The 18474-nt window shown below is 36.9% G+C and overlaps 1 protein-coding gene across 1 annotated transcript in view; it reads left to right on the top strand.

The window, feature by feature from the left end:
- LOC146002820 (procathepsin L-like) overlaps positions 1 to 17982 on the top strand; it is a 28971-nt gene extending 10989 nt beyond the window's left edge. The window contains exons 4-7 of the mRNA XM_083140784.1: positions 8924 to 9121; positions 10294 to 10485; positions 14511 to 14676; positions 17762 to 17982. Coding sequence (XP_082996910.1) covers positions 8924 to 9121; positions 10294 to 10485; positions 14511 to 14676; positions 17762 to 17970 — 765 coding nt within the window. The 3' untranslated portion in view covers positions 17971 to 17982. The remainder of the gene's footprint in view (positions 1 to 8923; positions 9122 to 10293; positions 10486 to 14510; positions 14677 to 17761) is intronic.
- Positions 17983 to 18474: the final 492 nt, after the last annotated feature.

The raw sequence follows: 18474 nt of genomic DNA, 5'->3' as shown, positions 1-18474 counted from the left end.
GTCAATTGTGGGAGCTGCTTAGAAGTAGTAGTGTTGCTGGTATGGAGGACTTCGGTTCTTACTTTTGCTTTTAACAGATAGATACATTTTGAATAATAGTGAAATCAAAGTAATCGATTATTTTACCGAATGACAAAGTTATAATGGAATTGTGTTATCTCCATTACAGAACAACTACCTAATCTCATTCAATTCCAGTGTTCTATCTGGTAGATAGATATATCAACCTTTGCAATGATGTAAACTTTCAGTGCAATGGCGACAAAAGTCCAAGAACTATAATGTCAAACTTTAAAGGTTTCCTGACAAAATAAAAAAGGGACAGATCATTTACATTCTCAATGGACATGTTGAAAAAAAGACTAATATTCATTTTTTAAAATTTCTTTTTTTAGCGTAGGTAAAAGGAAGTCACTTGAATAAAGTGGGAATATAATCAAAATGTCCATCAGGTATTCATTGATTTCAAAAAAGCATATGATTCGGTCAAAAGAGATAAATTATATAATATATTAGTCGAATTTGGAATACCTAAGAAGCTTGTTAATATGATACAAGTATGCACCAGTGAAACAGAAAGTAAAATTCGTGTGGGTATTTATGTGTCTGACAAATTTACAATTCATGATGGGTTAAAACAAGGAGATGCATTATATCCATTGCTCTTTAATTTTGCCTTAGAATATGCTGTCAGGAAGGTAACAGAAACTAACGAAGGACTAAAATTAAATGGTGTGACTCAGTTGTTAGCATATGCAGATGATGTAGACTTATTAGGGGATGATATAAATACAATTAAGAATAATGCTAAAATACTTTTCAAAACTGCTAAAGACATAGGTTTGGAAGTTAACAAAGAGAAAACTAAATATATGCTTACAGGCCGAAACCAAGTGTTAGGTAATAATCAAAATATAATTATTGATAACAACTCGTTTGAACCAGTTTCCAAATTCAAATACTTAGGAGTAATATTAACCAATGAAAATTATATTAAAGAGGAAATAAAGAGTAGGCTTAATTCAGGAAATGCAAGTTACTTCTCTCTTCATAAACTTTTGTCTTCTAGTTTAATAACTAAGAAACTAAAAGTTAAAATATACAAAACAGTAATTTTGTATGTAGTGCTCGTATTAAATGGGTGTGAAACTTGGTCCCTTACATTGAAAGAGGAACATAAATTGAGAGTATTTGAAAATAAGGTTCTTAGGAAAATATTTGGACCTAAAAGGGATGAGGAGACAGGTGAGTGGAGAAGGTTACATAATTTAGAACTACATAATTTGTATTCATGTCCAGATGTTGTTAGAATAATTAAATCAAGAAGACTTAGGTGGGCAGGCCATGTGGCACGAATGGGAGAGGAAAGAGGAGTTTACAGGATTCTTGTTGGGAAACCTGATGGTAGGAGACCTGTAGGAAGGCCAAGACGAAGATGGAGGGACAACGTTGACATGGACCTAAAGGAAATCGGTAGGGATGGAAAAGAGTATATAGATCTTGCTCAATATAGGGACAGATGGAAGGCCTGTGTTGCTGCAGCCATGAACCTTCGGGTTTAAGAAAGCTAGAGAGTTAGTTAGTTAGTTTAAAAGGAAGTAGCTATAAATGAGTAAATAAAAAATATTACGTGGCAGAGTGGTTAGCACAGCGCACTACGACGCCAGGGGTCCCGGTTTCGAATCCCGATCTGCACATGAGTGTTCTCTGTGAGTGTCCCTTCGTCAGTTTCAGCATTCGTCGCTCATGCTCATCTTCGCTTTCTGAACCGCCAGGTGTACAGCACCTGGCGCAGCGTTTCGCGTCCGAATTCCAGGAACAGGCAACTTACGGTTACCTGACCAAGTAGCGTTTCGTCCGAGGGCTACCATCCTAATAGTGTTTAATGAAGCAAACTCTTGCTAACACTCTTAAATGCTCCATCGAAGAAAATATATATTTTTTTGTTTTAATATTTCTTTCCCTCTGGAAATTGCAAATCTCACCTTCGTAGTTGACAGATAGTAAGAAAGTGTTGCCATCAGCCATGACTAAAATTTCTAGATCCAAGTTCACTTCCTCTCGACGATTTGTTTTGATTTGATTTGTTGTTTTAAGTCCACTTTATGCACATTAAGGCTAATAGGGATTGGACCTACAGTTTAAAGTGGGATCCGAACCACTTGTGCGTCCACCGGGTATCGAACCCGGGACCTCTCTCTCGACAATTTGTCTTGAGTCTGCACTCCGCTGTCTATGCAATGTAGTTTTAAAAGTTGTAAACCGAGGTATACTAGTCACCAATTCCATCGCTGCCAGTGGTTAGTCAAGGTGTGACTCATCATCAGCCAGGATCGAACAAAACGCAACTCATTAAACCGTCGCAGACGAACTGTAGCATTTTTCTAGAAATTTCGCTTTCGGACGAAACGCTACTGAACCGTACAGCAGTCCCAATGCCTACTCCAAGTTGCACAGCTGCTTTCGGAGCTCTTGGTTTGGAAAGGGGGTCGGGATGAGGAAAGGGTCTTGATTTTTTATACTGAAGCTCCTTCATTTCAGTCTCCTATTTCTCTTGGTTGAATTTTCTGAGATACGGAATCTACCTCATTTTGCTTGTCATTACGTTTTATTGCATCACCCACGGTACGCTTACATATACTACTTAACATTTTCAATTTCCCTGTACCCTTTGGTTAGGTACGGTAAAAATAAATAGCTGCCATTCGTCAAATGTTGTATTTTTGTTTTTGTTACCCATTTTTCTCGTACTTCAGTCAGGGAGCAATGCAGCTACTGGTAACAAATGTAGTCAGGAAGTAGCATCAATTGTTCCTTCCCCGCACTGTAGTTGACCAGTAAAAAAAAACGATGTAAAGCCTCGTTTCTATTACCACAAATTTGCCGCGCAACATGACGCGCGGCATGCGACGCTGCATGTGCCAAGCATTTGTTGAAATGGAAATTGTCTGCAACATGCCGCGGCGCAAGTGCCGGGGACAAAATTGCCCCAACAATTAAGACGCACAACATGCGCCGCGGACAATGGAAACAGCCTGCAGCAAGTTCCTGGGGCATGCGCACTAGAGTAGAAACAGACGACGCGACTACAATCTGTGGTCCAACAAGATTTAATAACAATGCAAAATCACTTACAGTCATTCTTACAAAGTTTTCGTATCCACTTTGAAGACGTAAGTCTCTCATCAACGAGTTATATGCTCCTTCCGAATTTCTTTTCGCTAGAAAACTTCTAATCCACCATCTAGGTCGTTTTCGCCTCTTATTTTTACAAGTTCATGGTACGCGCCTGCCATAACCACAAAACCCGCCATAGTTGTATTGTTCATCTTTACACAAGTTAAATCACTACCAAATTATTACAATACAAGAGAAGAAACACTGACTACTCTAAAGCACAATGGAACAACGCTACACTCAAGTCCTGCACTCCGGTGCTGTTGTAGGCGTATTTTGCAGAAGTAGTTTTGAATTGGAAACAGTGCACTGAATGACGCGCAACATGCGCCTGCACATGTTGCGCGTCATGGGTCTGGAACTTGTCAGAATGGAAACGTAGCTTAACAGAAACAGAAGGCTTTCACGATTTGTCTGAATATTAAAGTGATCTCTTTTTTCACATCCAAACATAAATAACTATTTTCAAATATTTAAACGTAATAGGGGTGTAAGGGGTGACCTTCCACGTATTACATCCAATCCTCAACTTCATTCCACGTAGTACGCCCTGGACTGCTCTTTCCAGACTAACGAGACTCTGGCGACTGGCCCTATGGCCAGTATAATTCTGTGTGTTCTCCTGCTTTCTGTCATATGCGCTGAGTGCCTCTTTACAGCCTCAGCTTTTAACCTAAGTCAGAATATTTTAATATTTCAGTTATGCGACATTACAGTTATGTTATTTGTTATGGTAAGGGGCTTGCACCCCGTATAACGTGGCGGGTGCAAAATAGCCTAAGTGCTGACGCACCCAAATTTTTTTAAAAAAAGTTACATATAACTTTAAGAAATGCGTATAAATATTTCACCATCGTTTATATTTATGTACATGTTGTTAATTTTCAAATATTGTGAAGGAATGCAGCAAGATGCTACGTATTTGATTACTAATGTGAGCCACTGTATATGTTATGTTTTTATTTCATGAACAATGTATGGTCAAACATTATTTTGCAGAGCTCCGTGGCGGAGTGGTTAGCACAGTGCAATACGACGCCACAGGTTCCGAGTTCGGATCACAGCCTGTGCATTATTTTCTTTGTGATGTCCTTTCATCAATTTTGCCATTTCATCACCCATCCTCGTCTTCGCGATTAGCCAAAACTGGCATAAAACCAAATTTAAATATAACAAATCAAAATCAAACATTACTTGGCATGACAAGAATGGATAGGTTATTTTGAAGCTGCTGTTATTAAAAGCAAATTGTATGTAGCTTTCCTAGACAGAAGTTTCACACAGAGAAACTGATTGATTGGATAACGGCTGCGGATTCCTACTCGAGCGGAAAATATATATATTTCCATTTATTACTTACAACAATAGCAGACTGATTTCCTGCTAAATCAAAGAAAACTTGCATTCACAGTTACAAATTGACGTGTTGAATGAACTTAACTACAGATTTCTCTCACTCCAATTCTGATTAATCGAACAGCACACCACAACGTGGGTCATTATATATTTCCAGCTTACTCTCGAGTTCCTCAACTAAAAATAAATTGACTGCGAGACAAAAACTCCTCTCCGATAACACATTATATGCAGATTGTACGTAAGTTGAAATTCCATCATAATAATAATTTGAATTCTTCAAGTAGTAGCTACAAATATAATTTTTCATACATATTTTCTTAGCAAAATATGAAGTTCCTCACTTCACAAGGATAACATATACACAGTATTTCACAAGAGTTTTTAGTTCGAGCTAGTCGTAGGCCTAATATGAATATAAACGTCACTTCATTACTTAGTTAAAAAAAAAAAGTGCCAGGCAATCAGAATTCAAGGGTATGCCTGAAACTATTTGTAGTATCTCATGTATAAAGGGGGCTTTTTAAGTAAAATGAAGGATACATACCACATGCTTTGGTCAATTCAGAGTAGTAGAAACGTAATTATACTGCATGTTGCAACTGAAACCGTAGCCTCGAAGGCCGAAGTCGTTTAGTAATCCATTCATACACTCGGTACGTACCAAACATTTCAAGTTCGAGTAGACATCTGGGCATGGCTGTTTTTTTTTATAACATCCCTTCATAGATTTAATATGATCATCATTCATCTTCATAGTCGCGATTATCTACAAGTGGCAGAAAAGCGATATAAAACATGAATAATACAAAAGTATAACAAACAAAAGAGGATAAAAGGATGAACTGAGTTTGAGTTAATTATAGGAAGTTTTATAAAATTACTGTTTCTTGAATAATCTTGTCCTTTGTTCCGATTGTATTTCTCAGTCACACGTTGCTCAATATCCATGTCGACTGCCGTTCTTGCGTTCTTGAAAATTACTTTCTTGTCTGTCTATGACCTTCTTTCGAACGTGGTAGGTAGGCGGGCATTCTGTCTGTTTCTACACCAAAAAGTTTAATGCACCTCCTGTCCAAGAAGACAAGAATTACTGAAAGTAATTTTCAAAATTGTAAGCGGATGAGGGCCCTTGTAAATGATAAAATATACTGTCATTTTATTCGCTTAGTTTTAAGAATCACTTTCCATACAATTCTTGCCTTCTTGAGAGTCCAATGGCCCTGTCTAGCTACAGACCAGTTGCACAAACGCGGTTTCGTTTGTTTCGTACAACAATTCCATCTAACATTTCGTTTCTACGCATTTTCTACTTGCCAAAAGTGCCTTTCATATCGCCCCAAGGCGTTGTCTACTCGGATGCTTCGTGATCGAAAGTCACGTGTACAAAGTTTCAGGATTCAGATTTTCCGATTTTGCGTGGTGCTGCTGCTATCAGTTCGGTTCGCCTTCTCAAGGTCGCGCAACAAGCAATTATTTTTGGTCTTCCGATAGGAGAAAGCTTGCCTCTCGCTTAGGTGGACGAACGATTGGCACGGATGATTTTTTGGCTCGACCATGGTTGGTCCTTTATGTTTCGTCCTTCAGCAACTTAATCTAAGCACGAATCATTCTCATCGCCAAACAACTGTATTTTTTTTTAAAAAAAAATGATGTAACACATGTAAACAGAGAGAGAGAGAGAGAGAGAGAGAGAGAGAGAGAGAGAGAGAGAGAGAGAGAGAGAGAGATGAGATAGATAGATATAAACGTTTTCCCTCAACAAACGTTTGCTTTGCTATCGTATAAAGTGAACGTACATGTTAAAATTCATCTTGCATAAATAATCAAATTAGAACAAATTCACATAAAGCGATTAAGTATGCAGAAAAGAAATATATTTGTGATAAATACATAGTTAATAAGTAAATTCCAATAACCAGAACTTTTGTCACGCCGAATCTTGTTTACGGATGTTTTCAAACGTTTTGTTTTACAATTTAATTTTTTCACTGACATCCAAAACGAAAATACGTATTATAACTTAGTGACTTTCAAGGGGTCAAAGTACTGTAATGTTAGTATGCTGCCGATCATAATTATGAGGCTTCTTCGAAAACGCCTTCGATAACGGTATTTGCTATTCGTAACGGATATGTGTATCACTTTTTCGAAACAGACTTTTGTGGAGGAAAAGAACTGTAACGTTACAAAAGTAACGAGCACAATTATACGAGAGACCTATGTTATTCTCTCCGGAACACGGCATCGGACACGGTATTGCACATCGGAACGTCTGTATCATACCAGCTATAAATAACGTTGTTGCTTTGAGAAAAGGAGTGTAACGTTTTTACAACCGTGACCTCAATTAAGTTACTGGTTAATTGTAACGTTACTATCACTTTCCACACACACTAAAGTTACTAGTCAATACGTGACGAACCTCTTTCTTACCCTGTAACGTTACTGGGTGCCGGCAATGGATGTAACGTTAAAGTGTCACGTGAAGACCTACTCCTTTAGAGATCAGTTATGGTTCGGTACCGTTATGCACACCTGTAACGTAATGTTCATATACCTGAGGTAACGTTTCTGTTCACGAAAAAAGTTATTCTGTTTCTGGTTGTAACGTAACGGAAACCGTAATTGAAAATACCGTTCCATTTCGTTACGTTACGACTCCCTGGTTAATCCCCATGTTGTGAGGGAAAGCTATACGCAAAGACCTGGGAAGTTAATGTGTAGGTAGGTATTTTAGGAAACCACATAATTTGACGCCCCCTTTTGTTAATGGTAATTTAAACGGTAATCTGTACCGGCAAATTCTACGTGACACAGTGGATCCCTTGGTAACGGACCTTGTAGAAAACTCAGTCGATGTCAACGGTGTGCCTGAATTTGATGAGGACAATATTGTTTTTCAGCCAGATGGATGTCCTGCACACTACAGCCCGGACGTATGTGAGTACTTGAACTTAAACATTATCCCAATAGGTGGATAAGCCGTCGTGGTACCATCGAATAGTCTGTGAGATCGCCTGATTTGTCTCCGAACAATTTTTTTCCTTTGGGGACACCTTAAATCTGTTGTGTACCAAACAGAACCTAGTAGTCTTGCTGATCTGCAGCAAAGAATAATAGCAGCCTGTAGAGACATTTCAGCAGACACGTTCAGCAAATTGCGACGTGCATTTCATACTCTTCTGTTCTACTGCCAAGAAGTGAATGGGGCGTATTTCGAACATCTTCTGTAAATAGTAGTTAAGCTCAATTTGACTTTTACAGTAGTTGTGTACATGTTGTAACATCTTGTACCCCCCCCCCCCCCATTTGCCTTCAGTTGATATTGTACATGTAACTACGTGCCTCCTTCACCATTTGACTTGAGTTGCGATTGTGCATGTCGGTCCTTGTTCTCCTGGTAGCAATCTCAGGGGGCGCGAAGATTTGCGGTTGTGTATACGGATACTTGCCATCTCTTTGGGGGTGATGGAGGGTGTACGTATTTGTAGACACTGCTAGGATATCTCCGAATCATACTACAGTGTAGGAACATTTTTCCAGCTCCCACTGCTGTCTAGTATTACTACTGTAGGAGTTGAAGTCCTGTCCAATGTTGGTTATGTTCCACATTTGATTTCACGCCATTGTCATTTGGAGCTACGTAGAGACCCCGGATTTGCTGTATTATTGTTGTTGTGATAAGACTTTTCAAACGACATATTCTTCGACCCCCCTCCCCCTTGCTATTTGAAAAAAAATGAGTCAACCCAGCGTACCCCAGCGTGTTTCGACATTTCTTCCTATTTACAGTCGTTCTTACAATACCCAGGATGGGGAGAGACTTTATGGACACCGAGCATAGGTATATATTTAAGAGAATAAAATTTATTGATCTATGTTTACTTTTTGAGTAGCTTTCTGGTACTACCTACGCAAAAAATCAATATTTTACTTATTTATCAATATTTTACTCATTTAAATGTACTATGCATGAAGCTAGATCACATACTGACATTACGTGCTAAAATCACATGCACATTATGCCATATCAGTTGGCTTTTAAGGTCATCCCTGATGACATAGACATAGTGGTAACACTGTTGCCGTACAATCAAGGGGTTCTGAGATTCATTTAAACATTCAGTATTTAAATTTAATTCATTACAATTGATTGTGTTTCAAATAAATTCCAGCAGTTACTTTTCAAGTACCAGAGACTATAAGTGAGTTACTCTTTAAAATGAGTAACTGTGACTGTTATTTTTAAAATCCAATTCTCAGAACACTGGTAGTTATTGAATCAGACCATAGATTATATATTCTTGCAACCATTTAACATTGTAGCTTTGCAGTTTAGTAAATTTTACATGATTTCATTTCGTCTCTCATGTCTCTCTAATTTCAGTTACTGCACGAATTTGCTAGCACAGTGAATGGGTTTAGGCAGACAAATAATGAAAATATGACACATGTGAAGGGAGCCACATTCATGAGCCCTGCCCATGTAGGTGATTTGCCTCCGTCCATAGACTGGAGACAGAAGGGAGCAGTGACACCTGTCAAAGACCAAGGCGAATGTGGATCATGCTGGTCGTTCAGTGCGGTGAGAATTAATTCATGTAGAAGTCACGTAAAATTTCCAGTGTTTTTTGATGTCACACTTCCTCATGTTGTTCGTTGTACATTTCCATGCAGCCTGCCTAGTTGGAAGATTATTGAAGGTGTTTCATTTATCTTTATCTATTTTCTTCTACTACCTTATGGTTTGGTTCACACGGTAGATGGAATGCATAGAAATTTCAGAAAAAAATGCAGGCTCAGCCAGGACTTGAATTATTTAACACGCATTACTCACTCTCTGCTTCATTATTGTAATTTTCATTCATATCTATATTAAGTGTAACATCTTAGTTTGAATTTTGTCATGGTTCTCTCATATGAATTTTCTATTTGCCTAAATGCAGAATGATTATTCTTTCTGATATGTTACCATATATGTGCTTTACAGTAAGCAGCAATTTGTTGGTGCCTGCAGACTAGACTTGTGCTGCCACCTGCAAAATGTGTTGTGTTTGGTACTGTTATGAAATTTTGTAGTAATTGCGTTCTTTGCATGTTTTGTCAAGTTGTATTTTAATATGAAAAATAATTCACCTGTAAGTTATTGACAGTGGGTTGGGGTTAGTGCTCTTAGCATAATGAATCCCATGAATAAGTTGAGCCAGTTTTGTTTTATGATGATAATATTTATAGATTTTGAATAGGTTAGGCTAATGGTCTTCAGGTATCATACTTTCTTTTCGTGCAATATAATTTTTAAGCAAAAACATTAGCTGTTACAACTTTAATTGCACCCTGTGGCAATGCGGACTAAGGCTTTGTGCTCGGTCTACAGGACATGCGCTGAATCGAGTCTCCTGAGGTGAAGTGTATGAACTTTTCTCCTGAGATTTCGGTTAGTGTATGAGACCGGTGGCTACCCACCATTGTGAGGAAATTGTGGAGCTACTAACTTCATTGTGATCTTGCTTTGAAATTAATTGATGTAACTGTGAGTGGGTTTTTCTTCCAAGTAACTAAATCAATCCCATATTACACATAAAATTAGGCCGTATGTGTAGGGGTGCACACATTCACCCATTTTAACACTGTAGCTACACACCCTGCATCCAATCCAGACTACTTGCTCAGTTTTCTAGTACCCTAAATTTATGTTTTTAGTCTATGTCTGTTTGTTCGCTTTTTTTGTGCATATTTTACCTTTTTTCATTACAGACTGGATCTCTAGAAGGTCAACACTTTAGGAAGACAAAGAAGTTAGTGTCTCTTAGTGAGCAGAATTTAATTGACTGTTCTGTGAGTTTTGGTAACGATGGTTGCAATGGGGGTTCGATGGAGGATTCTTTCCAATACGTGAAAGCCAACAAAGGAATTGACACAGAAGACAAATACCCGTATGAAGCAGAGGTGAGTTCTTGTGTTAATGTGTGTAATGTTTTTAAATATTTTGTCTATGGTTGTGTATGGTATTATACAATTATATATGCATAAAAATGTAGATCATGCTTAAACTAAGTCTAAATTTTGTTTTGGCAATGCTTCAACGCGTTTTCATTGGCTAAATGTTGATTTCAATGATTCCGGTTCTTTTCCCTTTTTTTTAGTAATATAGGGAATTTCTTGTTACAAAAATACATAATTAATAAGAATTAGTAGTTATAAAGACTGCATATCTGCATATATATATATATATATATATATATATATATATATATATATATATTTATATATATTAGGGTGTCTCCGATGGTATTGTGGTAATATCGTTGCTTTGTAATCAAGAGATCTCGGGTTCGAAACCCAGTTAAAGCAAATGGTGGTACAGATCCCACCTTAAACTGTATGTTCAGTCCCTATTAGCCCATCTGTGCATAAAGTGGCCTTAAAACAAAAGATACAACTATTACTGTGACTGTCTTGAACAGAAACCAGAAGCGAATTCCATCCATGTGCCACAAAATCGTTGCTTCTGATGCTGCTGTCGGACGCACAACTGGTAACGACGGTGGGATTAGCAATGAGCAACTGGGACTTTATTAAAAAGAAACTAACCCAATTCGGTTACAGGGGAACATGTAGTTATTGTGCGAATATGGAGTATATGTTGAGAAATGTTTTGAAATATGGAAATAATATATATGAATAACAAAAATATGTCAAATCTGAGCCAAATGCTAATATATGTACAAATATGAAAAATTGAAACTGAATTTTTCGAGTCTACGTGCCTTGATGCTCAATGATAATACAAAATTTAACTGATTTCAGCTTCAAACATAAATATGTATTTACTCACAAATATACACATAAACATTCCCTACCTGGTGGTTATGATTAATCTTTCTAATGGTTTTCAAGTCCTCGAAGGAGGTATTAACTGCACTGAGATTAAAGGAGGGTTTAACAACTGGATTCAAAATGATTAAAAATGCAACTTATCCAAGTTTACTTCCAATAGTTTTAAACATTTCCCTGGAATCTGCCCAATATGATTTGAAATAATAATTGAAAGGGTTAATATTCTACAATACACATGTTCATGACACTTTTAAACTGGTTTTCCTCAGAAGTAATGCTAATGCTGTGTGGTTGTTCTTTGTAGTTTTCCTTCGTCAATTTCATTTTCGCAATTATTCAAAAGTGAAGTAAAATAATCCAAGTCAGTCAATCAGAATTTCTGTTGCTATCTTAAAAGAATGTTTTCACAATGTGCTTGATGATACTGAAAAAAGGTAGTGCATTTCATTTAAAAGTTTTGAGCAGAGCATGTAACCGGTAACAGCAAATTATGAAGAATTAAAAAGTTGTTCCAATAAAATAACAACATTGTTAAATACGTTAACCAGCAGTGTTGCTGTCGAGTAGAAATTGCAGAGGAGATTTTATCTGTAACCGACAGAAGTGCAGAGGGAGACAGGTTCTGCTTCCCTGAAGTACAGCGCCTTGAATAACGTAGTGTGGAAAACGACCCAAGAAACTGGTTCCCAAGACGATGACAACATAGATGTCAGTACGATCAGCACAGCTGCTAATTTTCTTATGAAAGTAATGCGGCTTGGTTAGTTTTTGGAATATATTGTGTAGATTTATTTGTCTTGAAAGGCGGTACGTGAATTGATCGAAACAGTTATATTTGTGGAGTGATATGCAGTCACGAAATGGCATTAATTTGGAAATAAATGTAAATATATATATATATATATATATCATGCGTAACATAAGAATAAACATCGCAAATGTAATTCCGGACGTTAGTATCCTGAGAGATATTTCATATCGAGACGACAAACCACAGGTGTCGCTTGGAAGCAAACGGTTGGCAATCAATGCAGCCTTTCGAAAGTGACACGCGACAAACGATACGGGGATTTCACACCAAAGCGGCACGGGTCCTTCAGTCCAAGGCAACTTTCATACCGAAGCAACACGCGACACATGTCAGTTGGAAACGAGCCAATCAAGAGAAACATTTCACATCGTAGCGGCATGACGGGCGGCACAGGCTAGCGTTCTGTTGGTGAAATCCTCAAACTATAAGTGTCGCGTGCCGCTTGTCGCTTTGGTGCGCAATCTCCCTAAAGGAAGACACTCATTGCATCGCGCATGCGCGAACAACAACACGGCAACACGTTGCAAGCTATTTTAAGCTTCTTTTAAGGAGCTTTCAGACCGAAGTAACAAGTAGCACGCGAATACGGCATACGAACGTGTCCTTTGCTGTTTGGACCCTCATGTGCAATGAATGCCATTTTACAGTCTGGAAGTGTCTGTGTCACTAGTCACTTCAGTGTGATTGATTGATTGATTTGGTGTTTTAAGTCCACTTTATGCACAGTAAGGCTAATCGGGACTGGAGCTACAGTTTAAAGTGGGATCCGAACCACTTGTGCCTGCACCGGGTATCGAACCCGGGACCCCTTGATTACAAGGCGACGACGCTACAATTGCGCCATCGGGGAGGCCCTCACTTCAGTGTGAACATCCCGTGTCGCTTGTCCTATTGGTCTGAAAGTTTCCTTACACTCATGTCGATGGCATTAAGGAAGTTTTGTTGGTCTCCTCATTTCGTTTCATGCAATCATCATTATCATCATCGCCGTGATTAGTTTCAAGCGGATGAAATGAGACCAAAAATACAAATGCTTCTTCAGTGTGTATATCTTTAAAACAAATGATGACGATGCTAATAATAACGAACCTAATTCATACACAAAAATGTAGTTACAATAGCATTTCACGAGTATATTTTGTCCTGTATTATTAATGAAAATAACGATAACAGGACGTGGTCGACTGTCTAGAATGTTCGTTAATATATTCGCAACCACTGTGCCAAATATCATAGCAATTATCACATTCATAGAAATCCTTCATGTAAAAGAACCTGACGTTGCAGCGAAAACTCCATTTACTTATATTATAAGCAGCTGTGCCTACACCAGCGCCTCTAGCGGTATCATAGTAGAGTGGAACCAACCAGAGAGCACAGAACAGTGTCGTTTTCCACACTGCGTTATTCAAGGCGCTGTACCGGAAGAGGTAAAAGAGGAGAGAATGCCAATGCGGAAGAAGACTTTGGGGCTATGTGTGCTACAGAGTTATTCATATGCCTGTTCAGGGGCACAGTTGTCGGGCAGGTAGTGAAGAGCTAAATCCCACCTAAAAATGGGGATACTGTTTCTCTGAAGCAACTAGAGCTAGACTGGAAAGCTCAGGCTGGATTTAACTACAAGTAAGATCAGATAGGTAATAGAAGAAAATATACGTAGTTCCTTGGAGCGTTTCGAGATCTGGACAAACCTTACTCCAAACAACTAAGTTGGCAACAGTAGTACGTACGGCTGTACTTCCTTCCCTGTTGCTGGAGAAGCGGAATTCTATCGTCTGCTCACCAACATCTAACAATCGTCAAACTGTGTGGTTCTTCTCCTTCCCACCACATTGAAAAGAAACAGAGATGAAGAATTGACAAGGCTCGACAACTATTAGTTGGATTTTCGTGGTAACTGTCTCAAGAGTAGAAGATCTTTCTAGAAGTGTTTGTAGCTAAATCACTGAGCGGAAAAAAGAGAGAGAGAGAACGAATGAACAAAAATCTAGATAGAAGGCATTTTTTTTAGGGAGAGATGATAACGTCTAGCAGGTAAAATTGTCGTACTGATGGCCGGTAACACGTTTGAAAAAGTCACGCCATACCATTGGTTTTGAGGATTATGATATATCAGTAATATATGTTATTGTGTATTCAAGTGCGCTGTAATACTGTGTGCAATAAATAACATTTGTAGAAGAAATGTAAGCTCCCCACACAATGAAATTACTTTTTATTTGTGTATGTAGTGTTTATATATGTAAGTAAAGATCATAGCTCATAACTTCGAAGAAGATTTGTTCATTACAAAGTACATAAATCTATTTTACTTGTGTCTTAGGATGATAAGTGCAGATACAAATCTTCTAATAAGGGAGCATCCGATGTTGGCTATACGGAAATTGAAAGTGGTGATGAGGAAAAGTTGAAATCTGCAGTTGCTACCGTCGGACCAATTTCAGTAGCAATTGATGCTAACCACACATCTTTTCAATTATATTCTGAGGGTAAGTTGGAATTCGAGTGTTTTGTTAAGTAAGTTACAGGATATTTACCTTAGCTTCTTTAGTTAGAAGCAATGACATTACAACTAAGCAACAAAGGTTTTTTCAGGTCAGGATGTTATCAGATAGAACTTTTTAAACCTTTTAAATATGTGTAAATACCTGGAGATATGACAAAGCAGAACATTTTCCGAGTGTAATGTACTCCCTGATAATAAGTGAAACTAGTTGCATTACAGTTCCAGTCAGTGTTCAAGATTAGCAGTTTCAAGTTACAAAATGCAACTAGAATTTTTAGTTGTGTACCTATGTAGAAATTTCAAGTTTGCTATTTTTGGTGAGTATACTTTGAACTTGTGCCAACTCGACGGTGGCTGTGTTTAACGAAAAGAGCTGTTCCTTTGCGGTCATAACCAGGCCCATTTCGCAGGGCCTACAAAATTAACATGTATAATATTTAAGATTTTGCAAGACTTTAGGTTTTCTTGTTGTATAAATGAATGGGTTGTCTCTGGAGAGAGGCAGACTCAAGAAGTCTGCAGTCTACTATATTTAGTAATTTTATTTTTATAACAATTTATGCGAAGCTACTAAATGTTCCGATTTGGTCGGGACAGATCATCATATTTACTCCCTGTTTTGACTTTTTTCGAACTGCAGTCTTGATGAGAAAATGTCTTCTTTTTGTGGTTAATTCACATTCAGACATGTTCTTCATTATAAGGATAATTCCATAGCGTTGGTGGTCACATTCAAGGTATGAAATCCCATGGCGGAAGGGGATCTTCCACCTTCCCACCAACGATCTTGTTCTATTAAAATTTTCCTCGCAGTAAAAATTTCCGAGGGTAAGAGTTTGTGTTATAACAAAGAAGATAAACAATTAGTTTCGACTTTAAACATACTTTACTAAGAATAACATCATAAACACATACAAAGAAGGAATAACAAAGAATGACGTCAGCCTGCGTGTGAATGTTGCATACATCTCTGGTTCTCTCTCTCTCTCTCTCTCTCTCTCTCTCTCTCTCTCTCTCTCTCTCTCTCTTTAGGGTTGGTAACAGTATGGGGTAAAAACGTACTTCTAGAGCCATAGATAAGGTTTTAAAATTATATAATATTATGAGGTGGTTGTCATTGTCACCCTAGGTCCCTGGAACATAGAAATTAGACCGACCTGTCATTTCTCCTCCATTTCTCACCTCCTTTCATCGGGAATAAAACATAGCATTTACATGTTAATTTATTAGAAAACTAATATCTTCTTAAAGTTTCTCATTTTTGTCCCTCCACATAGTTATATTTAATTTGAAATCGATTTTGCAGATGTGAACAATAACACACACTGCTTCAATGAAGATGGTGTGGGATGCACAACCGACTGTCCTTTTATTAGCCACATTTCTTAAATGCTAAGTTTTCTTTTTATCGAATTCAACGGAAAAGAGTAGGTACATAACATTTCTACAATGTCTAAGTATGCCAGCTACATCTAGGAACGGGGGTGCAAATTCGGTGCAGGGGGTGCGAAATCATTCACGTCCTGGGCGCTGAAATCTCTAGCTACAAATCTGATGAGGCGATATTTCCTTTCGAGAGACTCTTAATAGATTTACACCATTATAAAACATATTACAATAAAGTATGAAAATTTAATGATCATTTTTAATAAAAAGCAGTAATTAAATAATATCTAACACTTATTAAAAACATTTCACCTATCTTCTAATTTCTTGACATTTTGAACCAGTCGTTAAAGGAATTAATTTACTAGTTTATAAATTAGCAAATTAATTTGTTTATATATGTTTATAAATATATATAAATAAATAAATAAATTATATTAATAATTCTTTTAATAATTGACATATTTCATGACATATATATATATATATATATATATATATATATATATATATATATATATATATATATATATATATCCAGGTTTCGAGCTTGCCCCCCCTCAAAAAATCCTGGGTACGGGCCTGGTCATAACTATAAACATGGTTAAAGTTAAAAATTGTGTTTTATGTACTTCAAAAATTTGTTTTTGGTTTTTATTAATAGAGCTATGATTTGGCGACAAAGTTTACAATTTTGGTAATTAGGTTTGATGGCCAGGTTTGAGGCCAAGTAGCACATGCATCAAGGTGTAGCTTCAAACAGCCGTTCCAATATACATTATTTTTAAATATGAAAACATTGAAATTTCTAGCTTTTTGAATATAAATGTTGAGATGTCAATGATAAAATAGTGCTAGTGCTGTTGCCTTGTTATCAAGAGGTACTGTGTTTGATTCACAATGGAGGCACTTTGCTCAGTGCTTTGGATCCCACTTTAGACCATAGCTCCAGTCCAGATTAGCCTATCTGAGCATGGAGTTGTCTGAAAAGAAACTTTTGGATACAAATGTTAAACTTTGTGTTTGTGTAATAGTATTTATAACTATCCTCAGATTTTACTCTGATATATGTATGTAAGACATTTGAAACTATTACAACAAAACAATTTCTTAAGGCTCTCTCTTACTGCAGGATAATAATTGTATTAAATATGGGTAATATTCTTGCTTTTATTAAACTTTCAAACAGAAAGGTTTTGGAGTCCTTTAAATATTGTATTTTTACAGAATCCAAAGTGCTAATTTTGTCATTTTTATGCATCGAAAATATGATCTAGTATTAGAGACTTAAAATGTATTATGATTGAACCAATATCAAATTTTTGGCATACTGTTAAAGTACCATTACAAAAATTTACTGGTAACTGATATTCTACAGTTCCGATGTAAAATTGCAAATGTTCTCTGAATGCTTACTCTGTAATGTTTGTAACTAGGAGACTGCAATTGGTTTTATCATTGCAAATGAAACTTCATATTTGGATTTTATAAAAGCAGGATGTACGAGGTATAGTTTCTTCATAGAAACAAAGTGACAAACACAATTACAAGCTGTCTATAGATAAATCAGGTTTGTAATATTATCAATAGACTAATGCACCGATATGCTATACCAGTTGCCTAAAATGTATTTGTATTTAGCTTCCTTCTGATTCAAATTATTTCATTTTTCTTTCTTGCAGGAGTGTACTACGAACCCCAATGTAACAGCACAGTATTGGACCATGCTGTACTTGTCGTCGGTTATGGCACTCACAATAACGGTCAAGATTATTGGCTCGTTAAAAACTCATGGAGCACCGACTGGGGAAACGAGGGATATATAATGATGGCTCGTAATCGTGACAATCATTGTGGCATTGCAACTCAAGCAAGCTATCCATTAGTTTAATCAATGCATTTGAATGCATATGAGAGTGTGTGTGACTGTTGAGGAATTAAAACAATTGCATTTTTAGTTTTATTTTGGACACATTAATTTTATGTGTGAAGACTATAGCCTTGCACACACTGTATTCATATTGAGTTGTGCACCATGTGATAAAAGATGAATATATAATATTTTTGTTCCTTAAATTGTCTGTATTAATCATACCTACATTATTATAATTATGATTGTGTCATAGTGCCTATAATTATGTGACAACTGACAGCGATTCTTTGATTAGGTTTTACATGTTCAAAACTAAATTAAAGATTTTCATTTTTTTAACCTTTGTATTGAATTTGTATGTTGAGACGTTGCACTTCAAGTAAAATACATTTTTTTTTTTCAGAAAACCTGGTTTTGTTTGTTTATATGATAATAGATTTGTGTTATTTTAAAGACTAAAGCATGTTTATTCTCTCATTAATTATATTTCCTTGCTCTTCATTTCTTTCATCATTGTTTATG

Source organism: Lepisma saccharinum, chromosome 19, assembly GCF_977018435.1.
Source record: "Lepisma saccharinum chromosome 19, izLepSacc3.1, whole genome shotgun sequence".
Lineage (NCBI taxonomy): Eukaryota > Metazoa > Arthropoda > Insecta > Zygentoma > Lepismatidae > Lepisma > Lepisma saccharinum.
This window is presented reverse-complemented; position numbering and strand designations above follow the sequence as displayed.